We start from the raw sequence: 25,723 nt of genomic DNA, 5'->3' as shown, positions 1-25,723 counted from the left end.
CTAAGATCCCGCAAGCCGTGCTGCTCGGCCAGAAAAGAAAAAAAAAGACATATAAATGTATGGAGTAAAAAGTAAATATCCTCCTGTCTCCTGTTCCCTGGGTATTCAGCCGTCTTCCCCAGGGACAACTGCTATTACTGGTGTGAGGGTCCTGACAGAGATTCCATGCAGATAAAAGCATGCGTGATGCGTGTGCGTATGTGTATGTGGTTATATTCTTTGTATATGTACAAAGGTACATAAGTGTGTGGAATAAAAAGTAGATATCCTCATACATACGTTTTTGCACAGTGTCTCTGAAGATAAATTTCTACAAGTGAAATTGCAAGGTTTAAAGGGTCTGGGCACTGTTAATTTTGATTTTTAGTGTCAAATTCCCTCTAAGATTGTACTCATTTATCCTCCAATCAGCAAGCAGTGCACAGTAGTGCTGCTTTCACCACACCCTCTCTGTTGAACTTTTTGATCTTTTCCAATCTGATAGCTGAAAAATACTACCTCACTATAGTTTTAATTTGTGCCGTCGGCCCTCCGTGTCAGTGGGTTCCAATGTGGAACGGCCTTGAGCATTGGAGGACCTTGATGTCTGGTCCCGGAACTTAATAAAACATGGATGGTACAGATTAACACGGGATTTGTGCCTTTACAGCCCATTCTAGCTCATACTCTTTTTTTGCAATGACATACACTGTTGGTTCATATACCTACCATGTATATATGAGGCTGTGGAAAGCAGAGGCTTCTTATTTATCTATTTTTAATTTTGACTGAGCGAAAGCAGGAAGAGTAGCTCTTCAGCCCTTCCTCAGAGGAAGCATTAGTTCATGGAGGGACTTTCAGTCAGCATTTGTTTCGTTGTAACATGTACAGTGTTACCCCTGAGAAAGGGGCCCTGGGGTTGTGCGTTATCAGGAGGACGTGTTTCTCCTCCTCCTCCCCAGGGAAGGTGATGTGTATCTTATCTGAAGAGGTCTGGGTAAGGGAGCATTCTCATCACCAGTGAGGCTGACCTGTGTCGCAGTCTCTCAGAAACAAAGGTGTCCTTTTTCTCCGACAGGCAGCCTTGTTTGCAGTCCACAGACTTTTTGAAGAGGAATATGCTCCCCGGCCTGTCCTTGTAAGTTCTCAAATATTGGCATGATGAATTTTGGTTTTCATTAATATTGTCATTTTGAGGGTGGGGTTTTTGTTTTCCTGCCATGGAACTGTTGACAGTATCTTTTAGGAACCAGCTACTTGCTTGGTTCACCTCCCTTCTTCCACCACCTCTAGACCCCTAGCAGTCTTATCCGTGGAAATGTACAGAAAATGAATGTAGCGGTGGTTTGTGGAAGGCGGGCTATTCCAAAGAAGCCTGGCTGAACCGGTCCCCCGAAGCCAAAGGCTCACTCTCGTTAGGGCCCGAGGGCGGACGGACTGGCGTGCTGACCGTGAAGCGTCCAGCACCAGAGACAGCGTGCTGCCGGTTCAGTAATGCAACAGGCAGGCCCCCATTGCTTGGTGAGAATAGAATAGAGTCAAACAAGGGGTGTCAGATGAATCAGATGTGGAACAGCAGGAGACCAGGATAACCTGAGGTATCTGTGGGGAAGTCTTCTCCAATGGGACTGGAGGTGTGAATCCTAAAGCTTTTTTGGACACTGCTTTTGTCTCCGTGACTTTCCCTTTTCTCTGTTTCTGTGGCTTTCCAACCCCTCCCCTGGGCACTGTGCATTCATCTGTTCTGACCGTTATAAAAAACAGTGCTGCCTTGGAGTTTGAGTGCCACAGTTCTCCTCCTTGTGAAAAAACAAAGAAAGTCAGCTTGCTCATTTTATTTTGTTTCTGTGACTGTATTCTTAACTCAGGTCTATGCTGTTGACGGAGTTTACTTTGTTCAATTCAGATTTCAGGGACAATTGTTGATAAAAGTGGGCGGACTCTCTCTGGCCAGACCGGGGAGGCGTTTGTCATCAGCGTGTCTCATGCAGACCCACTCTGGTGAGTGATCATTCTTTTCTGACTCCATTCCTTTTGCGGGGATCTCTTCTAATTTTAGTATATGTGCTGCCGAAGCGAGCACAACGGGGATCTCTTCTGATGACTACAGACTGTGACCCGGGAGGGGACTGCTTCTCTGTATTTCTGTGGTACCACTTGCATGAGATGTTGTCTCTCCTTGAAGTACGTTCTGACTGCCCTGAGGACGTCAGAAGACGCTGCCTAAATGGGTCGATCTGAGGGAGGGGGAGAGCTCTCATACCCCCTGGGCCCACCAGAGAGTTGCCTTTTTGTCTGTAAGTGTCCCCCTTACAGTTTAAGACTGGCTTGGCCCACTAACAACACTTTAAATCTATTATCAGCACTTAAAAACTTGGCAAGGTTTTTTCACTCCCTGCATGCGGAGCAACCAGAAGTAGCGTAGTTTGAAATAAGGTGGGAATTCTAAAGCTCAGATTTTTAGCTTTAAAAGTAACACGGCTTTGACGTTCTAGCGTGAAACATCTCTCTCTTTTTCCGATGAAAATGGTTTGACTTCTGTACCATGAGTGCGATGGAAGCTCCAAGAGTCTATACAGCGTCCCCGTGCCTGCCCTGCAGGGTGACCCCGCCCCATGAGCCTTTCAGACCCATCTCTAGGGTGCTCTCCGGGGACCCGTCCCTCTCTGACCAGCCCAGGTCGGTGTTCTTCTCAGAGCACTCTATTCACTGTTGCTATAGCCTGGGCCGTAAAAGTAAGACTCATAGACGTTTACTGAGAGTTTGCTGTGTGCCAGGCTCGGTTCTGAGTGCTTTATGAGAGTTCTCTCTTTTAATTTTGGCAACAGCACCTCGAGGTAGCTGCTCCTCTTCAGATCTCTTGCTTATTGTTTTAGTTGGGTGGTTTTCGTATTGTTGAGTTTTAAAAATTAAAGAAAATATTTTGGATACCCTATATGTGTTTCGCAAATATTTGGTCCTAGTCCGTGGCTTGTCTCCTCATGCTCCTAACCATATCTTTTGCGGGGCAGAAGTTTGTAATTTTAGTGAAGTCCAGCTTATCATTTTTTTTTTTTTTCTTTCTTTCATGGATCCTACTTCTGGTGTTGTATCTAAAAACTCATCTCCAAACCCATGGACACCTAGATTTTTCTCCTGTGTAATCGTTATATATATATTTATATCTTTAATAGTTTTGCAATTTGCAGTTAGATCTGTGATCCATTTTGCATTAATTTTTATGAAAGATGTAAGATCTTTATCTAGATTAATGTATTCAGATGTGAATGTCCAGTTGTTCCAGTACTGTTTGTTCAAAATGCAATCCTTTCTCCATTGGCTTGCCTTTGCTCGTTTGTCAAAGATTAGTTGACTGTATTTGTGTGATTCTGTTCCTGGACTCTATTCAGCACCATTGATCTGTTTGTCTGTGCTCTCTCATCAATACCAGAGATTCCTTTAGCTTTTCAGTGAGTCTTGAAGTCGAGTAGTACCAGTCCTTTGACTTTGTTCTTCTCCTTCAAGAATTGTATTAGCTATTCTGGGTTGTTTGCTTCATCATGTAAACTTTAGAATCAGTTTGTTGATATCCACAAAATAACTTGCTGGAATTTTGACTGGCGTTGTGTAAGTGTATATAAAATTGGGAAGAACTGACATCTTAACTATATTAAGTCTTCCTGTTGATGAACATGGTATAGATCTCCATTTATTTAGATCTGCCTTGATTTCTTTCATCAGAGTTTTGTAGTTATACACAAGTATTTCATTTGTTTTGGTGCCATTGTAAATAATGTGTTTCGTATTTCAAATTTCAATTGCTCATTGCTGGTGTATAGGTAAACAGTTGACTTTTGTGTATGAAGCTTGTGCTTTACAACCTTGGTTCTAAGAATTTTTTAGATGATTCTTTGGAATAGATAGTCTTATCTGTGAACAAAGACAAATTTTTTTCTTCCTTTCCAATCTTTATACCTTTTATTTTCCATCTTCTCTTATTGCCTCACCTAGGACTCCCAGCATGATGTTTAGCAGGAGGTGAAAGCGGGCATCCTTGTCTTGTTCCCGATCTTGCGGGGAAAGCATCTAGTTCTGTATCATTAAGTATGATGTTAGCTATAGGTTTTTTTATAGACGTTCTTTATCAAGTGGAGGAAGTTCCCCTCTATTCCTAGTTTACTAAGAGTTTTTATCAGGAATGGGAGTTGGGTATTTGTTTGTTAAATAAACCTTTTATTTTGGAATAATTTCAGATTTACAGAAAAGTCGCAAAGATAGTACAGAGAATTCCCATATGCTCTTCATCTAGTTTTTTCTAATGAGACATCTTGCATTAACTGTGGTACTTTTGTCAAAACTAAAAGTATATTACTATTAACTAAACTCCTGACTTTATTCTGGTTTCAGGTTTTTCCACTAATGTCCTTTTTCTGTTCCAGGATCTAATCTAGTATATCACATTGCACTTAGAAACCACAGTAAAAGAAAAAAAGTAAAATGTGAAAAAATAAAAGATGACATAGTCCTGTCACTTCATAGTTAATTCTTGAATTCCTGAAGACTTCGGCAGCTCGCACTGAGTGTGATTTTGGAGGGGTTTAGCAGCTCTGCTTTGATTTGTTTTATTTTAGTCTGCAGTAAGTTTCATTTGCAAAACAGAGAGCCCCTTGGTTACAAATTAATTTATAAGAGGACAAATTCTAAGTCCAAGGTCACGTTGCAATTCAGTTGGAGCAAGGACTTAGTCTTGGTCTTTAAGACCCCTGAAGTGGCTTCCATGTGCCATTAATGTTCCTTCTATCTCCAGGATTTTCCTTTTTCTTTCTCTTAAGTATTGCTTTCCAGTGTTTATTAGCAGTGGTAGTTTGCAGACATTTCTGTTTCATGCTATACCATTAACTAAACGGTGAACTTATTTAAGGAGTCACATCCGTAGGCAGGATCTAATGTTGGAGACATGGGCAGAAATATTTAGTGTTGCAGGGAACTTCAGTGAGGTGGCTTTGACTGGAGCTGAATAAACGTGATTTGAATCAGGAGACTTACTATCTGCTTGGTTTTAAATATACTCCTTTCTTTATCATAACTTTTTATATGTATAAATACTTAGAATAAAAGAGGGTACTTCTAATACCTTCTTTTTGTTTTTCCAGCATTGGATTAAATTGTGCTCTGGGTGCAGCTGAAATGAGACCTTTTATTGAAACAATTGGAAAATGTACAACAGCCTATGTCCTCTGTTATCCCAACGCAGGTGTGTGTTTCAAGGGAGTCACACATAGGAAAATGCAAATACACAAGACATGGGTAGATAGGGTAACAGATCTGGATTAAAAGAGTTTGTTTTGCAGGTCTTAGTATATAGTTGACTTTCAATAGGAATTTTCTAAATGAAGAGTATTTGGGTCTAGACCACTGTTTCCCTCTAGACTTGAAGGAACAGTTTGGCTCAGCCTGAAAGGGTCAGAAGTGGACAGAACTTGGGGGCATGAAGCCTAGTCATGACTTAACTGACCAGAGCCTTGGAATTGGTGACAGTGCTCGCCATGTGGGCGTGGCCAAAGAGACGAGTGCAAAGAACGTGAGAGAGAGAGCCCTCTTCTTTGTTCCACTGTATCGACAAAAGAGCCTGTTACTTTTCTCCTTTTTAAGAGTTAGGACTTAACGGTATATAAAAATTCCTAAGATAAATGTAGATGATTTTCAGACTATCCATTTAATATTGGTAATCCATTCTGGGTTAACCAGATTTCTTGGTGAATGTTTTTGAGCACCACTTAACTACTTGGGGCTAAAAATCATTTTCTAGCCTTCTTTCTCCAAATATATACATTTTAATGCACAGTAAATTTTATTTCCCACCAGGAGTAAGATAACTGGGAGGGGATAATAAGTAAAACAGGAAATTGGATAATTAGATGCTAAAGTCTTACTTGGGAAAACTTACTTGAAAGGAGATGGGTTGTGTTTTGCTTGTTTTTAATTACATGTCCGGTGCTCATTAGTTCAAGCATGTGTGGTACTCCTCCAACCCCTACCCCTAGGTGTCTAGGAGACAAGAATGAATTTCCTTTACAGAAAAGGGAGGGATAGGGGTGGGGGAATTCTGTCTCATGTAGTAGTGATGCTTTTCTTTCAAATAGAAAAGAAATAATGGATGTTTATTTTCCTCTGTGATTTTATTGTTTTTGTCTGGTATGGCGTCTCTGTACTTATTATGTTTAATGTTAAGAATTCTTACCTGCTTTTGCAAGTAATCACGATTTAATTATAAATATTTTTCTCACCTTTTAACCTAAAGCCTTTATAAATACTATGTCATTTGTTAAAGTAGTTTCCAGTAATGGCTGAAATATACTTTCTTAGGTCTTCCCAATACCTTCGGTGAATATGATGAAACTCCGCACATGATGGCCATGCACTTAAAGGTCAAGAATCCTCTTTCACTTGGTTTTTAAGAGATAGAGAAATGGAATTTTTGATTTAGAATATCTAGAAGTAGACTTTTCCCCTAAAGAAATCCCAGTGTGTGTATAAAAAATAAAAGCTTAAGATGAATTAAAATGATGGAGGCAGAGAGAGGGGGCTCGCTCTCAGCATCCTTCTCCACGGTGGGTACTAGTGGCTACTGGGAAATTCTCAGAGAGGTCCAGCCCAAACTAACTGAAACTCAGCTCTCCTCTGCAGCCCTCCCAAGTGGTCCCCTCCACCCCGCAGACTGCTGGGTGGAGTCTATGTCTCCTTGCTCCCCACTGTCACCTCCCCCATTCTCCTTCTCTCCCATACACCTCCCATCTTTGAATCCCAGGTCACGAAAGCATACTACCCACCACCCCTCCTTAGGGTGTCCCTAAGACCTCTGGGTCTCTTTTCCCTCATTCCTTGAATTTTTAGCTTCTGGCTCACCGACATTCTCTCCTAAACTATTTCTCACTTAATTCTTATGTTTTCAGTACCTTATGTAGATGCTCTTTTCAATACTCTGACTTCTCACTTCCTTGACTTCCTCTCTCTAGGTTATCTTGTCCTTCTTTCAAACCAGCTGTGGTTAAACTCCAGCTTTCAAACCAACTGTGGTTAAACTCCAGACCTGCACTGTGCAATATGTGTACACATGTGTAGCCTCTACCACATGTGGTCATTGGAACACTTGAAATGTGGCTGTTGTGACTGAGGAACTGAATTTTTAATTCTTTAAACATTTGAATTTAAATTTAAAAACTGAATACGTATTATTGGAAAATGCATTACTTAGCTCACATTCATTCTGCTCAGCATATGGGTTAAAAAAAAACTTTATTGTGATCAGATAGGCAAATATCTCATTGCATTTCATAGCATTTCATAATATCTGAACTGGTCTCTGCTTTTAACCTTATGTCTAAGGCTTATGAAAGCTTGATATCTAGATTTAAGTATGTTTAGCTCTCTTTTAAATGGAAAATTAGTTATTCAGGAAATGCAGATTTTCTGCTGAATTGGTAGTGATGAGCTTAGAATTCAGATGAACTCTCTGAAACTTTTTCTTTTCCTAAATACAGGATTTTGCTATGGACGGCTTGGTCAATATAGTTGGCGGGTGCTGTGGTACGACACCAGATCATATCAGGTGATAATCCCTTCTAAGTATTTTACCTTTTGTTATGGGATGAATTGTGTCCCCAAAATTCATAGGTTGAAGCCCTAATCCCCAATTCCTCTGAATGTGCCTGTATTTAGAGGTAGGGCCTTTAAGGAGGTAATTAAGGTAAAATGAGGTCATATGAATGGATCCTGATCCAATGTGACTGGTGAGGACACAGACACACACAGGAAGGGGCCATGTGAAGACCCAGGGAGAAGATAACCAGCTACAAACCAAAGAGAGGCCTAAGAGGAAACCGGTCCTACTGACACCTTGACCTGAGACTTCTAACCTCCAGAACTTGAAGAAATAAATTTTGCTGTTTAAACTACCTAGTCTGTGGTATTTCGTTATGGCAGCCCTAGCAAACTAAGATACTTTATATTATGAAAAATTCCAAAAATTAAAGTAGAAAAATAATAAAATGAACCCCCATGCGCCTATCGCATAGTTTCCATAATTTTCAGCATTTTGCTATTCTTACTTTATTTATTCTCCAACTTTTTTTCCCTTAGAGTATTGTAAAGCAAATCCTACGTATCTTTTTTCTTTTTTTTTTTTTTAATTAATTTTTATTGGAGTATAGTTGCTTTACAATGTTGTGTTAGTTTCTGCTGTACAGCAAAGTAAATCAGCTATACGTATATATATATCCCCTCTTTTTTGGATTTCTTTCCCATTTAGGTCACCACTGAGCATTGAGTAGAGTTCCTTGTGCTATATAATACGTTCACATCAGTTATCTATTTTATACATAGTATCAGTAGTGCATATATGTCAATCCCAATCTCCCAATTCATCCCACCTCCCCTTCCCCCTTGGTATCCGTACGTTTGTTCTCTATGTTTGTGTCTGTTTTTCTGCTTTGCAAATAAGATCATCTGTACCATTTTTCTAAATTCCACGTATATGCATTAATATACGATATTTGTTTTTCTCTTTCTGACTTTCTTCACTCTGTATGACAGTCCCTAGGTCCATCCGTGTCTCTGCAAATGACCCAATTTCGTTCCTTTTTATGGCTGAGTAATATTCCATTGTATATATGTACCGCATCTTCTTTATCCATTCTTCTGTTGTTGGACATTTAGGTTGCTTCCGTGTCCTGACTATTGTAAATAGAGCTGCAATGAACATTGTGGTACATGACTCTTTGAATTATGGTTTTCTCAGGGTATATGCCCAGTAGTGGGATTGCTGGATCGTATGGTAATTCCATTTTTAGTTTTTTAAGGAGCTTCCATACTGTTTTCCATAGTGGCTGTATCAATTTACATTCCCACCAACAGTGTAAGAGGGTCCCCTTTTCTCCACACCCTCTCCAGCATTTGTTGTTTGTAGATTTTTTGGTGATGGCCATTCTGACTGGTGTGAGGTGATACCTCATTGTAGTTTTGAAGCAAATCCTCGATATCTTAACATTCTACCCTTAAATACCTGAATAATATTCCAGTGCTCAAGGAGGGACAGCTGATATTTTTTGTGGGCGAATACCTGCCTCCACTAGATTCTCTCATGAAAGGAAAAGACAATAAGCAACAAGTACCTTGAGGTCAAGAGGAGCGTCTTCACCTCGCCTGACACAGTCACTGCTTAACCCACGTTGTAGAGTGAGGGCATGAAGGAAGGGGGTGGGAGACAAGGGCATGGCGAAGGGTGTGTTTAAGTCCCTGCAGTTTCATGGTTTATAAGAAGATTGGAGTTGAGTGGAATAAAACACAGTTGAGGACTGTTTGTATTTGTTTTTTTTCCCTAGAGTGACTGATGATCATATTTTGAGCCAGTCATCTTACTGTTCTTCGTCTGCTTGCATGCCTATAATATGTTCACTGTACTGAACTGCCTAATGTTGCACTGATTTTGTTGACTTCCGTGATAGACTCTATGAAGAGTCTCTATAATTTTTTAAACATCTTTTAAATAATACCTGAAAGTTATCAGTAGTTGAGGATAGCTTATTTTTGGATCTCTTTTTGTTTTTAAGATTATCTCCTCCTTTATAGAAACAGTTGTTTTAAAAAGACCTGTGTGTGTGGGTTTGTGTGTGTATGTCTATCTCTGCATATATATTTGCTGCTTTTACTTTGCCATTCACATACTCATTTGGGGGGCAGTAGAGTGAGCAGTTCATACTGGTCCTGATAAATTTAGTAGAGCAGCCAGATTTTTCTAGGCTGATTAGAAGACATATTTCATCGAAGCTGATAAAGGTTCAAAAGAGTATGAATAATTAAAACAAATTTTTAGGAGTAATTATTTTGGAGTTTCAGTGATGTATTACTCTTCACCCTCTCTACCATATATGTGTGCTTGAAAAAAACAGGCCTTAAGGATTTAATTTCCTTCACTCCTGGCACCTCCTCTCCTATTTGCTCTTCCTTCTCAACAATGAAACCTGTTTTTCTTTTAAATTACCATGTGGATTTGATGGAGTTAAGGATATCTTCAGGTTTGGGAAGGAGTGGAGGAGATTTGCTGTTAGCATTTGTGCAAACCATCACGTCTGTAGGTTCACATCTGTGAGCACAGAACCTGGTACAATCAGTGCACAGCAACGGGGCAGATACAGAAATGTTAAAGATTGTAGATTCATTTTCTGCATTACTGAGAAAACTGAAAAGCACAGTTGCTGCTTCACATTTGGAACTAGGTATATAATTATATTAAACAGACTTAATTTCATAGGTGGAAATTAGTTTAATTGAATTTTGTTTGGATTTAATGGATATCGTGTTTTCTCTTTTAACTCAGAGAAATTGCTGAAGCTGTGAAAAACTATAAGCCTAGAGTTCCACCTGCCACTGTTTTTGAAGGGCATATGCTACTGTCTGGTAAGTCGTAAAGACATGATTTTTTATGATTTCAGAAATCGTTTGTAGATTGTTAGTATGTTTAGTCTACATCGTAGTGATGTTTCTGCCAAAGACCTCGTTTATTAGGTCAAAGAAGTGTACATATTTTTCTTGGTACTTAAATGAATTCTAGTAAAGGACGCTTTGGTTTTTTTTAGGGGTGAGAGTGGGAAGATACTGACTTCAGGGAAATGTGAATGAAAGCACAGGTAGTGGCCTTGGTCAGACTTATTGTGCACTGCTTTGAAAACGTACATAGGCCACAGCCTAACAATTTTAATCATCAGATTTGCTGCTAGTTCGTAAAAAATCTAGCCCAGGCTCAAGGTTTTTTAATGATGGTAGCCTCTTCCTAGAAAATTTTGTTTGCTTCTATAACATTATTGTCATGCTCTTATGTTGGCTGTGTGGTTTAGGCTTTACAGAGAGTTGTGATATTTATTATTCTGTTTTGTGCTCAACAGCCCTGTGGAGTAGGGAGCTTCCCTTTTTCAGAATGAGTTCTGATATTCACAAAAGGAACATTAGTAAAATAGATTATCATGCCAACTATTAGAAAAATAACTTTACATTTTATATTTTTCCCATAATACTTTAACGATGTATTCTTAGGTAGTATCTTTAAGCAAAAAAAAAAAAAAAAAAAAAAAAAGTGTATACAGATTTTGAGAGAACCTGCAAATAGCACACATGAGGAATTATGCACCCTAATAATGGAGAATTTAACATTTCTCTAAATTGATGTATTTTTGTTCCATGTGTTCTCCTAAGAAAAATGAAAAAAAATGACAGTGAAATAAAATAAAAGTGACAGCAAAAGTAATTCCCACTTTTCTCACTCAGAACATATTGTATAGAATTACTCCCAGTGAGTGAAAGTAAAGTTGGGTTAGACATATGCCTCTTCAGGCTACCCTTTTTTTCCATTTATACTCCAGAAGACGGGATGAAATTAGAGGAAGAGGGATTTGTGACTTATGACACACTCCCTACCCTGAAAAAGTGGCTTTTGTCAGAGAAAGGTGTGGTAGGATAGTTTCTTTCAACCTTAGATCTTAAAGCTATTAATTGACTCCAGCCAAGGACTAAGTTGAAATTGTTAGCCTTGGCCAAAATCGAAACATGAAAGAACTGCTTAGTTATGATTTTTAAAGAGTTTATGTGTAAGAATGAAAGAATTCTTTCTTCTGATTTGAATTTCATGTGCTATTTCTAAATTGTTTTAAAAATCACTTTTAATCAGATTTTAAAAGAATGACACCAAATACACTCTTTTTAATTGTTCTTTTATAAATTGCAGACTTGAGAACAATGTGATTTTTTTAAACTTATTTATTTATTTTAAAATTTTTGGCTGCACTGGGTCTTTGTTGCTGTGCGCAGGCTTTCTCTAGTTGCAGAGAGCGGGGACTACTCTTCGTTGCAGTGCAGTGGCTTATCTTGCTGTGGAGCCTGGGCTCTAGGTGCACGGGCTTCAGTAGTCGCAGCACGTGGGCTCAGTAGTTGTGGCTCGCGGGCTCCAGAGCGCAGGCTCAGTAGTTGTGGCGCATGGGCTTAATTGCTCCGCGGCATGTGGGACCTTCTCGGACCAGGACTCGAACCCGTGCCCCCTGCATTGGCAGGCGGATTCTTAACCACTGCGCCACCAGGGAAGTCTGAGAACAATGCAGTTTTTATGTCAGATACTTCACATTCATAATAGATCAGAAGTGCTTTGTGTGAAATGCTTTTAGGGCAACACCACAGGGTCTCTTCGGCATTTAAATGCTGGCAGCCCTGCTTGTCTGCCCTGGGAACCCCAGGGTCTGACTAAGGGTCGACATGGAGGGGAGGGGCTGTGAGGATGTTACCAATGGGAAAGGAAATCACAGCCCAAACTGAGAAGTGATAGTCTTCCCAGTCGGGGAACAGAAGACCTGGAATAGTTTTTTTTTTTTTTTTTAATTTTTTTTTTTAAATTTATTTTGAATGCACGGGGTCTTCGTTGCGTCATGCGGACTTCTTAGTTGTGGCATGCGGACTTCTTTTTTTTTTTTTTTTTTTAAACATCTTTATTGAAGTATAATTGCCTTACAATAGTGTGTTAGCTTCTGCTTTATAACAAAGTGAATCAGTTATACATATACAATATGTTCCCATTTCTCTTCCCTCTTGCATCTCCCTCCCTCCCACCCTCCCCATCCCACCCCTCTAGGTGGTCACAAAGCACCGAGCTGATCTCCCTGTGCTATGCGGCTGCTTCCCACTAGCTATCTATTTTACATTTGGTAGTGTATATATGTCCATGACACTCTCTTACCCTGTCACATCTCACCCCACCCCCTCCCCATATCCTCAAGTCCATTCTCTAGTAGGTCTGTGTCTTTATTCCCGTCTTGCCACTAGGTTCTTCATGACCTTTTTTTTTTTTTTCCTTAGATTCCGTATATATGTGTTAGCATACTGTATTTGTTTTTCTCTTTCTGACTTACTTCACTCTGTATGACAGACTCTAACTCCATCCACCTCATTACAAATACCTCCATTTCATTTCTTTTTATGGCTGAGTAATATTCCATTGTATATATGTGCCACATCTTCTTTATCCATTCGTCTGTCGATGGACATTTAGGTTGCTTCCAGGTCCTGGCTATTGTAAATAGAGCTGCAATGAACATTGTGGTACATGACACTTTTTGACCTATGGTTTTCTCAGGGTATATGCCCAGTAGTGGGATTGCTGGGTCATATGGTAGTTCTATTTGTAGTTTTTTAAGGAACCTCCATACTGTTCTCCATAGTGGCTGTATCAATTTACATTCCCACCAACAGTGCAAGAGTGTTCCCTTTCCTCCACACCCTCTCCAGCATTTATTGTTTGTAGATTTTTTGATGATGGCCATTCTGACCGGTGTGAGATGATATCTCATTGTAGTTTTGATTTGCATTTCTCTAATGATTAATGATGTTGAGCATTCTTTCATGTGTCTGTAGGCCATCTGTATATCTTCTTTGGAGAAATGTCTATTTAGGTCTTCTGCCCATTTTTGGATTGGGTTGTTCGTTTTTTTGTTATTGAGCTGCATGAGCTGCTTGTAAATCTTGGAGATTAATCCTTTGTCAGTTGCTTCATTTGCAAATATTTTCTCCCATTCTAAGGGTTGTCTTTTGGTCTTGTTTATGGTTTCCTTTGCTGTGCAAAAGCTTTTAAGTTTCATTAGGTCCCATTTGTTTATTTGTGTTCTTATTTCCATTTCTCTGGGAGCTGGGTCAAAAAGAATCTTGCTGTGATGTATGTCATAGAGTGTTCTGCCTATGTTTTCCTCTAAGAGTTTGATAGTGTCTGGCCTTACACTTAGGTCTTTAATCCATTTGGAGTTTATTTTTGTGCATGGTGTCAGGGAGTGTTCTAATTTCATACTTTTACATGTACCTGTCCAATTTTCCCAGCACCACTTATTGAAGAGGCTGTCTTTTCTCCACTGTATATGCTTGCCTCCTTTATCAAAGATAAGGTGACCATATGTGTGTGGGTTTATCTCTGGGCTTTCTATCCTGTTCCATTGATCAATATTTCTGTTTTTGTGCCAGTACCAAACTGTCTTGATTACTGAAGCTTTGTAGTATAGTCTGAAGTCAGGGAGCCTGATTCCCCCAGCTCCATTTTTCGTTCTCAAGATTGCTTTGGCTATTCGGGGTCTTTTGTGTTTCCATACAAATTGTGAAATTTTTTGTTCTAGTTCTGTGAAAAATGCCAGTGGTAGTTTGATAGGGATTGCATTGAATCTGTAGATTGCTTTGGGTAGTAGAGTCATTTTCACAATGTTGATTCTTCCAATCCAGGAACATGGTATATCTCTCCATCTATTTGTATCATCTTTAATTTCTTTCATCAGTGTCTTATAATTTTCTGCATACAGGTCTTTTGTCTCCTTAGGTAGGTTTATTCCTAGATATCTTATTCTTTTTGTTGCAATGGTAAACGGGAGTGTTTTCTTAATTTCACTTTCAGATTTTTCGTCATTAGTGTATAGAAATGCAAGCGATTTCTGTGCATTAATTTTGTATCCTGCTACTTTACCAAATTCATTGATTAGCTCTAGGAGTTTTCTGGTAGCCTCTTTAGGATTCTCTATGTATAGTATCATGTCATCTGGCATGCGGACTTCTTAGTTGTAGCATGCGAACTCTTAGTTGCGGCATGCATGTGGGACCTAGGTCCCTGACCAGGGATCGAACGCAGGCCCCCTGCATTGGGAGCGTGCAGTCTTACCCACTGGACCACCAGGGAAGTCCCCTGGAATAGTTTTGTAATTACCTATCTTCATTATTTTCCTCTCCCTCGTGTCTGTTTCTTCCTCAACCAGTGCTTTGGGAAAGGACTCAAAAGCCATTTCCTTTTATTAACAAGAACAGCTATGATTGCTGGTGCTAATTTTATAAGCTTGATAATGCTTATCAATGTTATCTGGTTTCATTTTTACAGTAACATTGTGAGGCAGATACTTCTGCTGTCTCTATTTTATAAGCCCAGAGACTCTGAGAGAAGTCCCCCAGAGTGTTCACTGAGTCGGCTGTGCAGGGCTCATACCCTAAGGCTGGCTTCCCGAGAGCCTGCTTGTCACCATCTAGCAAGACTCCTGCTCTTTATACTGTAAATATAATGAGTAGAACAAAACCAGTTAAAGGGCTTTTCCTGTAGTGGTACTTTATGCTGCATGTTGCTTTTTACCTCAGTGTAATGTGTCCACGTTAGTTATCTGATATTTGCCCCTAAATCAGCCTGTAACAGTGGAGATGATATTGTCCCTTTGCAAATAAGGAAGGAGGAGCAGAAAGCCCAAGTGGCTTGCCCAGAGTCAGCCATCTCCCAGGGCTCAGCCCAGGTCCTTCCTCGTGACCCTGTTAGGCCTTGCTGGTTACTGGTTCTTGGCCTCTGGATCAAAGAGACGAGATAAAGCTCTAAACACACTGTTGGTGGGATTAAGAATGCTTGCTCCATCAGGCTTCAAGCCGATCTCTGAATGGACAGCTGTGGAGCTGTACTTTAGATTCTAACTTCATGATTTTTGCCCCAGACTCTTGGTTACATAAGAGTATGATGATAATTTTTCCCTGTTTCTCAGAGCTGATATGATTCAGCTCTTGAGAGAAATTTGCAATTTAAAACCCTGAAATATTTCTTCTTTTGAGCGTTCTGGTTATAAACGTAGAGCCTTTTGTTGTGTTTAAGTATCTCTAGGGGGGTTGGCCATGACCCTTTTTCCACATTGGGTCTCCTTAGCTAGTCAGACGGGCTGTGGCACAGAAAATTCTTTTCTTTCTCATGAAAACATTTATTTTCTGTCTGTCTCATGTCGTTACATGCATTTTCAGAAAATTTTCAAAATGCTTCTCCTTTTAAGGTCTAGAGCCCTTCAGGATCGGCCCGTACACCAACTTTGTTAACATTGGAGAGCGCTGTAACGTTGCAGGATCCAGGAAGTTTGCTAAACTCATCATGACAGGAAATTATGAAGTGAGTATCTTAATAAGACCCTCGAGGCATCTGCCAGGTTTTTGGCTAAGACAGCACGCAAGTGAAACAGCTCTGCCTTTGATAATCATTAGCAGAGCTGCTGGGAAGTGTGAGAAGAATGGAAAAGTGTGTTTGTAGCTGGCAGCGCTGGTGGGAGGATGAGGCTTCGGAAAGTCATAGCTGCCCTTGTCAGTGTTTCTCAAAGAAATGCATTCAGGGTATGAAGTGGGATGAGATGGGAGGCACCCAGGTTCTAGCTATTTCTGTTAATTGTGAAATACATTTAAAAATTTGAGGATACTCTTCATTTTGGCTTCTCACAAATCTTTCCAAGAAAAGGGAAAGCCAGGAAAATTCCTATTCATTTCCTCATGACCACATCAGACACTGACTAATGTGGTATTATTGATTCTGTTCACTGTAAAATAAGCTAAACAAACACAAAGCTTGCAAGGTAGTTTCACCATAGGATTCTTAAACTCGGTCACTCTAAGGATGAGCAAAATTTAATCCAAGTAGAGCGCACTCTAAAAACCTGGACAAATTTTTTTTCTTACGCAAATACAAAGTTAAAAATGGAGGAACCTGATCTGGACTTTAATGATAGCCTTTGCAGCCTTTAGGAAATAGATCTTCCAGCAACCAGTATCGAAGCAGACTTAGTTCTAATCACAAAGAAAGGGCTCATTTATCGTCCTTTATGGACTTGTTAATGACTGCTCCGCGACATCCCTCAGCGATCTCCTCTGCAGGTACGTCAGTAGGGCCTGCTTACCTGGTTCCTGACAGTTCCCGTTGGTCCTGTTCTCTTCGTTCCCGCTGCTGCCTAGCCAGCACGTGCTGAGCGCTATACAGCATTGCTCGTGTCATCTTTACAGACCTGTGAGATAGGTGCTGCTATTATCCCCATTTTACAGATGTGCAGCTGGAGGCTTGGGGGAGGTTAAACCACTCGCCTACTGTTTGACAGCAAGTGAATGATAGACCCTAAGTCCTCCAAGCCCATACCCTTCACCGCTCTGCTGTCTTGGCTTGGAGGACACGGGAAGGAGGCTGGGAAGTAGGAGGGGGTTGGGGAGGAATGGCTCCTCACTGGATTCCAGTTCCCCATAGTTAGTGACCCCTCAAGGCTCTGTGGTCAAGGGAATGACCTGAGAGAAGGTCCAGTCCTGTCTTTGTGCCCAACTTGTTCACCTTTAAACAAATCACTTCATCTCTCGGAGCCTATTTGGGAAGGTTGGAGTGCCGAGCTGTGATTCTGTGGCTCTTCTGATGTAGAAAGGTCAGGCATTGGCATTTGTGTTGTGTGTCTTTTGACCTCTGGTCTGACCAGGTCACTTGCCGTCTCCCCTGTCCGCCCTGCAGTCCATTTCCCAGGGGCAGCTGAAGCTGCTCCCTCTCAGGTAGCTTCCTCCACTTCAGTCCTCAGAGATCTTGCCCTTCCTGGTGTTGAGGCAGGGCATTTGACTCGTACGTTGTATGGCAGTGCCCGTAGCTTTTCATATGACTGCATCATATGCCCCCAACTAGATGAAAGCCCTTCAAGAACAGGGACTGTGACTTGTACTTCCTTTTATTCTTTATGGTGTTAATATTTAACATACTGCTGATACCGAAAACATTTTTTGCTGAATTTTATTGCGATCCTTTTTCTCTGTGTAACCTTGTGTCATTACGAGTGGTCTTTCCTTGCGGCCTGTGCCAAAGGGTCTCATGCCTATTCTTTTGCAGTGATTGCTAAAAATTTCTATTTGGTTTCTTCGGCTAAGAAAAAATTAGGACAACATCAGAATCTACCGTTGATTTTATCCCTGCTTATTTTATGACACTGTGAAGTGTGCAACAAAGGCTTAAAGTCTCTGCTGTACCAGTCAGTTAGAAAGCCTTATTGAACACGTCTGTTTTGCCCAGTATTGTTCAAATGAGAGTGTGAGATACCTAAGACCTTTCTAGATTTCCAAACGCTTAAAATCTATTTCAGAGAATAAGCTAATACTCGTGAAATCGTGAGGAAATGATAATGTAATACACCATGGGATAATGTTTACAATAGTTACAGATGTTTAGAGGCAGCCGGTCATTGCAGAATAAGCAGTGTTTCCCAAAGTATGTTCTCTGGAACACTGATCCTACAAGATATTCCTTAAATGACCGTAAGTGGGAAATGCTGTGTATTGTATCTTGTCCTTGGAGATTTACGGTGTATAATAGTGTATCAAAGGATTTGAAAATCCTTTTAGCACAGAAGAAGTTTATTTAAACGCATATTTCACGTAACTTCTACCAACAGCCTACAATGACTGCTTTGCATGTTTCGGCAAACACTGAAGAGTTAGATAAGTTTCGGACTTTCTCTAAGGACTTTTCTTGGAGGAGATGGGACTTGAGCTGGATCTTAAACAGTACAGGAAGGAAGGGGATTGTGTTGGAAGCAGAGGGAACATCATGATGTGTGACACAGAGGTGGAAACAGATTTGGCTGGGTGGAGGGTGCCGGGAGTGGGCGATGGGGGAGAAGTTCAGTTGCATAAGAAGATGGGGCAGGTCCCAGAGGGCCTGGGACACCAGGCTGAGGGCTTGAGGCTCTTTACAGGAAGAGTGGAGCTTCGCTGGGTTCTGAGGAGTGACCGGCTGTGATGGAAGCGATGTGTAAGAAAGCTTCATCTGGGATGGTTGAGAGCAGGCTCAGGGTCGTGGGTGCTGGCCAGGCAGTCTAGTGGAATCTAAAAGGACTGCCTGCTGGGGGTGGTGAAGGACTACTTTTGTCAGCCTTCTCTTAGTCACCCTCTCCCAATGCTCGTTCCTCTTGAATTCCATCCCCAGGAAGCTCTGAGTGTTGCCAAAATGCAGGTGGAAATGGGAGCGCAGGTGTTGGACATCAACATGGATGATGGCATGCTGGATGGACCAAGTGCAATGACCAGATTCTGCAACTTCATTGCTTCCGAGCCTGACATTGCCAAGGTCATACAAAACCTTGATTCATCAAGGGAGTTTACATGTGCTGCTCTGTCTCTCATTTAACTTTGTCACTTGTCCCTTCGTCTGTCATGTCATACACTGGTTTTCTGTTGTCCTGTGTTGAAAGCCCAGTGGTTTCTGATTGTCAGTTTTCTCACTTAATGGCAACCTTTCGATAGAAACCAGACTTTGGAGAGAGATGTGACTTCAGTGTGGCTGTTTCCAAGGCTTCTGGAGTTGGTCACAAGGATTGACTGAGTTTCCTCTGATGTCTGGCTAGGCTAGGAACCAACTTTTCATGTCTCTGAAGGATATACTTACCTGTTCCTACCGAATCATTAGTTCTCTTCCTATCGCAGACAAGGGAACTCAGTTAATCCTTCCTTATTGCAGGAAGAAGAGACCTTTTTAGGTTTATCAGAGTGAGACAGACTTATAAAACAAGATTAAATCAAGGTATTAATGTCAGCTTTTACATTTCTTTAAAAGATGAAAGTTAATTTTTGTGTCCATCTTTTCAAAAATTTTAGATCGATTCTAAAAACTTTAAAAGTCTCACTTCACTTCTGTACCATTGAATTTGTGATGAGGAGTGATTTTTGAAGTTGGTTTTATTGTTGGTGTTGTTGTTTGAAAGACACCTCCTATAGTGCTTTAAAGAGATAGGGCTGTCGTTTTTTTGTTAAGCTTCAGCAAGTGTGTAAGTTAGAAGTCTTGTGGTAAGCAGTGAATTACATTAACCTGTCCTTCATTTGAATTCAACTCCTCACTTAAAAGCCTCCACAGTCCTCTGGGAGTAAATATTTTGCGAATTTAAGGTGCAGAGAAGCTAAATGACTTGTTCAAAGTCTGAATCAGACGGGGAGCCCACGAAATGACTTCAGTGCTTTCATTCTGATGTTTAGCTGTGATCTTTTGAGTTACCAATTTCTGGCCCATGCATGGGGTCTCTTGTGAGACTGGAATTACTCCAACCAAGTCTTTTGGGCTTTAGGGACAAGGGCTTAAAATCAGATTAAAATTGTATCTCTATCACACTACTGTTATTTGTTTCTTGTTTCCCTAAGGAAGAAAGAGGGAATATCTGGGGGTCCTTGGAAGGGGATTTGTGGTGACTTACAGTCTTTCTGTGATCACCTTACCCTTCTGACCTCAGGTGCCCTTGTGCATCGACTCTTCCAATTTTGCTGTGATTGAAGCTGGGTTAAAGTGCTGCCAGGGGAAGTGCATTGTTAACAGCATCAGCCTGAAGGAGGGAGAGGATGACTTCTTGGAGAAGGCCAGAAAGATTAAAAAGTTTGGAGCTGCTGTGGTGGTTATGGCTTTTGATGAAGAAGGACAGGTGAGTGATTTATTTTGCTCTCGCTCCATTGTGTTACACAGGCTTAGAGCAGTGGAAGAGAACTGAGTCCAGAACAAATGTGTTTACCATATACCATATGTGTGTGTACACACACACAGAGACATACCTCAGAGATACCACGGATTCCATTCCAGGCCACTGTAATAAAGCAGATATCACAGTAAAGTGAGTCGCATGAATTTTTTGGTTTTCCACTGCATGTAAAAATTATGTTTACACTATACTGTAGTCCATTAAGTGTGCAATAGCATTATATCTAGGAAAACAATGTAGATACCTTAATTAAAAATACTTTATTGCTAAAAAATGCTGACCATCATCTGAGCCTTCAGGGAATTGTAGTAGTAACATCAAAGATCACTGACCACAGGTAACCATAACAAGTAGAACAATAATGAAAAGCTTGGAATATTGCGATAATTACTCAAACGTGACACAGAGACGTGAAGTGAGCAATGCTGTTGGAAAAATGGTGTCGATAGATTGCTTGAGGCAGAGTTGCCTCAAATCTTCAATTTGTAAAAATGCAGTATTTGTGAAGTGCAATTAAGTAAAGGCCAGTAAAACGAGGTATGCCTATAGATACACGTGTGTGTATGTGTGTATACACAAGTACATACACACATGTGCATACATATATATATATATATGTATACATATATATATGTATGTGTGTGTATATATATATATATATATATATGAAAATTACATAAGACACAATAAGGTTTTTACATCAGTTGAGAAAGGAATTATTCAGTAAACGCTATTGGAATAACTGACTATGCATTTGGAAGAAAAAGTTAGAGCCCCATTTCCCACCATATACCAATATAAAATATACATCAATTGAAGATCTAAATGTAAAAAAAATCTAAAGAATATATGAGAAAATATTCACTGAAACTTGGGAAGGCAGAAAGAAAACTGATAGACTTATTTACCTAAAAATGTAAAACTTTGTATGACAAAAGATATGGTATTATTTGCAGCATGACTAATAGCAGTGGGTTAATATCCCTACTATGCAAAGAGTTTATATAAATCAGAAAGTAAAATGCCCTAATCAAGTCAGTAGAAGAATGAACAAAGGAAGAGAACAAGCGATTTTTAGAAAAAGAAACACAAATAACCAATAAACCTATGAGAAGTTATATACTTATTAATAATTATATTATATTTCTATAAATAAAAAATGAAACAATAATGAGATATTAGTTTCTTTTATCAAATAAAGAAAAAAAGGGGAAAAACTGAGAAATGGCAACTCCAATGTTGTCTGTGCCACAGAATCAGGGAGGGGCGATGGGAGGCTTCAAACACAATGATTGTTTAACCTGGGTGATGGGTGTCTGGTGATTACTGTATTGTTGTTTTATAATGTTATGAATACTTTCATATCTATTCCATATTTAATTTGATTAAATATTAATTTTAAAAAATCCATACCTTATAATTCAGCCTTCTTCTGGGAATCTTTATTAGGTTGAGTATGTGTTCATATTCATTGTAGCATTGTAGTAGCAAAAAATTGAGAAGGCTCTAAATGTCCATTGATAGGGGAATACTTAAATCTGCCTACATGTCATATAGAATACTGTGTAGCAGTTAGAAAGAATGAGGTGATGGAACCATGTCTAAAATATATATATGTGTGTATATATATGTGTGTGTGTGTGTGTGTGTGTGTGTGTGTGTGTATATATATGTATGTATGTATGTATGTATGTATATATATATATATATATTTTGGCCACGCCATGTGGCATGCAGGATCTTAGTTCGCCAACCAGGGATCAAACCTGTGCCCCCTGCAGGGGAAGCACAGTGTCTTAACTACTGGACCACCAGGGAAGTCCCTAAAATATATTGAAAAGTAAAAAAAAAAAAAAAAAAACCAAGTGGCACGATCCTGGTTTTATTTAATAAAAAAGGATTTATATGAATATATGTGTGTCTGTAAACAGAGAAAAAAATATGGTTGTTGTTAACTGGAGGGTTTTCTTTCTTTTTTTTTTGTTTTCTTGTGTTTTTGAAGTAAAACTGTAACAGAAGTGTCTTGTTTTTGTGCAAAAGATATATTTTCTTCATGAAAAAAATTCACATAGTCCAGAAGAGGACAAGAGAGTGTTAATTTTGATAACAAACATGTGTTGAACCTTTACTTGCACCAAGCAAGCACACTCACATGTTAAATCAGTTTTTCTTCCCAACATATAAATGTTGGGTATATATTATTATTTTTGTATTTCATGTGAGTAAGCCAAAGCACAAAGACTTTACCTGACTGTCTGTTGTCACACAGGTAGCGAGCAGCCGTGCTCGGATTCAAACCCAGGAGATCTGGGTCTGTGCGAAATGGTTGGGTGAAAGAATCCAGGGTGAGGCTGTCAGGGAAGAGTTGGCTATTTTAGGGAAGGTGGTCTTGAAAAGCCCCTCTGAGGGGGAAATGTTTGAAAACCTGAATAAAACGAGAAAGCCACGTGGCCATTTAGGGGAAGAGAAGAGGTTCTAGAAAACTGAAGATTCTGTATGAACTACTGTTCTTTAACTCTTGCCCTGACTCAACAAAATGTTGACGTCTTCCCATCTTAGTAAATATGGATTATAACTCCATCTTTTATGGTTGCATTATATTCCAGTGTGTATGTTTTACTTAGTCTATTATTGCATAAACTTGCGATTGTTTCTAAAATTTTAGTAGGATGAACAGTGGCCAGTGAATATACTAATTCGTGCAGCCGTTTTCCTCTCGTAGAGCGATTTTCTTAGTTCATAGAAGCAGTCAAAGGCTGGGTCAAATGGTGTGCACATTTGACATTTCATTTTATTTTATTTAATTAATTAATTAATTTTTTCACACACACACACACACACACACACACACACACACACTGTATTTTATTTTTACAAGAGATAAATAGACTGACACCAAGCATTGTACATGGATGACCACAACAAAAGCAACAATGATTGCAATTACCAAACATGAAACACACTCATACTATGTCATAATATTGACATTCAGTCCAGTAATCCTCCACTGTAACAGCTCCTTTACTTTGCAGTGAAAATTGATTTGTATATTCTTTGCCTCTGAGACCTTGTGGGATTTTTTTTTTTTTAATTCAGACAGAAAGTCACAAAAATTATACTCATCCTCATCAGTTCACTCAGTCCCATGTAATTAATTTTTTTTTTCATCTTGATCTTTTTTTAGCACTTTTATGAGTTCATCAGTTTTTCATTAGAGTTCTGAAAATGCTTATTCATTCAGTTCAGCAGTACAGTCAGTTACCAGAAACCTGTACTTGTCAAGAGTCTTTTCCATGAATTTCTTGAAGATGAAACCCTTTTATAAGAACATATTTGCAAAAGCATCAGAGTACACCCAGAACTGTCTGTAAATGACAAAAGACTTAAAAATGGCCATGGTTAAAGATATGATGAAAGTTCATAATAATGCAATTGACGAGAAAATTAGTTATTTCTGAGATATACATTTTAAAGTAATAACTAGGATTATGACTTATAACATTATACCAGAACATATAAGATTTTTAGAAATTTCATGTAATGTCTGAAACATTTATATTAACATATTTCCATACATATTTCCATACAAATACAAATATAAGATTTTTAGAAATTTCATGTAATGTCTGAAACATTTATATTAACATATTTCCATACAAATAACCCTATGAAAGTTTAGTATTAGTTGTTTTGTTTGTTTGTTTTTTTATATTGCAGGTTCTTATTAGGCATCAATTTTATACACATTAGTGTATACATGTCAATCCCAATCGCCCAATTCAGCACACCACCATCCCCACCCCACCGCAGTTTTCCCCCCCTTGGTGTCCATATGTCCATTCTCTACATCTGTGTCTTAACTTCTGCCCTGCAAACCGGCTCATCTGTACCATTTTTCTAGATTCCACATACATGCGTTAATATACGATATTTGTTTTTCTCTTTCTGACTTACTTCACTCTGTATGACAGTCTCTAGATCCATCCACTTCTCAACAAATGAGTTAATTTCGTTCCTTTTTATGGCTGAGTAATATTCCATTGTATATATGTACCACAACTTCTTTATCCATTCGTCTGTTGATGGGCATTTAGGTTGCTTCCATGACCTGGCTATTGTAAATAGTGCTGCAATGAACATTCGGGTGCATGTGTCTTTTTGAATTACGGTTTTCTCTGGGTATATGCCCAGTAGTGGGATTGCTGGGTCATATGGTAATTCTATTTTTAGTTTTTTAAGGAACCTCCATATTGTTCTCCATAGTGGCTGTATCAATTTACATTCCCACCAACAGTGCAAGAGGGTTCCCTTTTCTCCACACCCTCTCCAGCATTTGTTGTTTGTAGATTTTCTGATGATGCCCATTCTAACAGGAGTGAGGTGATACCCCATTGTAGTTTTGATTTGCATTTCTCTAATAATTAGTGATGTTGAGCATCTTTTCATGTGCTTCGTGGCCGTCTGTATGTCTTCTCTGGAGAAATGTCTATTTAGGTCTTCTGCCCATTTTTGGATTGGAGTGTTTGTTTCTTTGATATTGAGCTGAATGAGCTGTTTATATATTTTGGAGATTAATCCTTTGTCCATTGATTCGTTTGCAAATATTTTCTCCCATTCTGAGGGTTGTGTTTTCGTCTTGTTTATGGTTTCCTTTGCTGTGCAAAAGCTTTGAAGTTTCATTAGGTCCCATTTGTTTATTTTTGTTTTTATTTCCATTACTCTAGGAGGTGGATCAAAAAAGATCTTGCTGTGATTTATGTCAAAGAGTGTTCTTCCTATGTTTTCCTCTAAGAGTTTTATAGTGTCCATCCTTATATTTAGGTCTCTAATCCATTTTGAGTTTATTTTTGTGTATGGTGTTAGGGAGTATTCTAATTTCATTCTTTTACATGTAGCTGTCCAGTTTTCCCAGCACCACTTATTGAAGAGACTGTCTTTTCTCCATTGTATATCTTTGCCTCCTTTGTCATAGATTAGTTGACCATAGGTGCGTGGGTTAATCTCTGGGCTTTCTATCTTGTTCCATTGATCTATGTTTCTGTTTTTGTGCCAGTACCATATTGTCTTGATTACTGTAGCTTTGTAGTATAGTCTGAAGTCAGGGAGTCTGATTCCTCCAGCTCCATTTTTTTCCCTCAAGACTGCTTTGGCTATTCGGGGTCTTTTGTGTCTCCCTACAAATTTTAAGATGATTTGTTCTAGTTCCGTAAAAAATGCCATTGGTAATTTGATAGGGATTGCATTGAATCTGTAGATTGCTTTGGGTAGTATACTCATTTTCACAATGTTGATTCTTCCAATCCAAGAACATGGTATATCTCTCCATCTGTTGGTATCATCTTTAATTTCTTTCATCAGTGTCTTATAGTTTTCTGCATACAGGTCTTTTGTCTCCCTAGGTAGGTTTATACCTAGGTATTTTATTCTTTTTGTTG

The 25,723-nt window shown here is 39.3% G+C and overlaps 1 protein-coding gene across 4 annotated transcripts in view; it reads left to right on the top strand.

The window, feature by feature from the left end:
* MTR (5-methyltetrahydrofolate-homocysteine methyltransferase) overlaps positions 1-25,723 on the top strand; it is a 124,080-nt gene that overhangs the window by 19,559 nt on the left and 78,798 nt on the right. For all 4 annotated transcript variants that reach the window (XR_014249059.1, XR_014249060.1, XR_014249061.1 and 1 more), the window contains exons 7-15: positions 1,058-1,117; positions 1,886-1,980; positions 5,112-5,212; positions 6,325-6,386; positions 7,500-7,567; positions 10,334-10,413; positions 15,819-15,931; positions 18,755-18,895; positions 20,049-20,234. Coding sequence is in view for 1 of the 4 variants with exons in the window: in XM_082407576.1 (XP_082263702.1) it covers positions 1,058-1,117; positions 1,886-1,980; positions 5,112-5,212; positions 6,325-6,386; positions 7,500-7,567; positions 10,334-10,413; positions 15,819-15,931; positions 18,755-18,895; positions 20,049-20,234 (906 nt within the window). In the remaining 3 variants the exon portion in view is untranslated. The remainder of the gene's footprint in view (positions 1-1,057; positions 1,118-1,885; positions 1,981-5,111; positions 5,213-6,324; positions 6,387-7,499; positions 7,568-10,333; positions 10,414-15,818; positions 15,932-18,754; positions 18,896-20,048; positions 20,235-25,723) is intronic.

This window comes from Balaenoptera borealis, assembly GCF_965194805.1.
Source record: "Balaenoptera borealis genome assembly, chromosome: 10".
Taxonomy (NCBI): domain Eukaryota; kingdom Metazoa; phylum Chordata; class Mammalia; order Artiodactyla; family Balaenopteridae; genus Balaenoptera; species Balaenoptera borealis.
The sequence above is the reverse complement of the archived record's forward strand: the minus strand, read 5'-3'. Positions and strand labels throughout refer to the sequence as shown.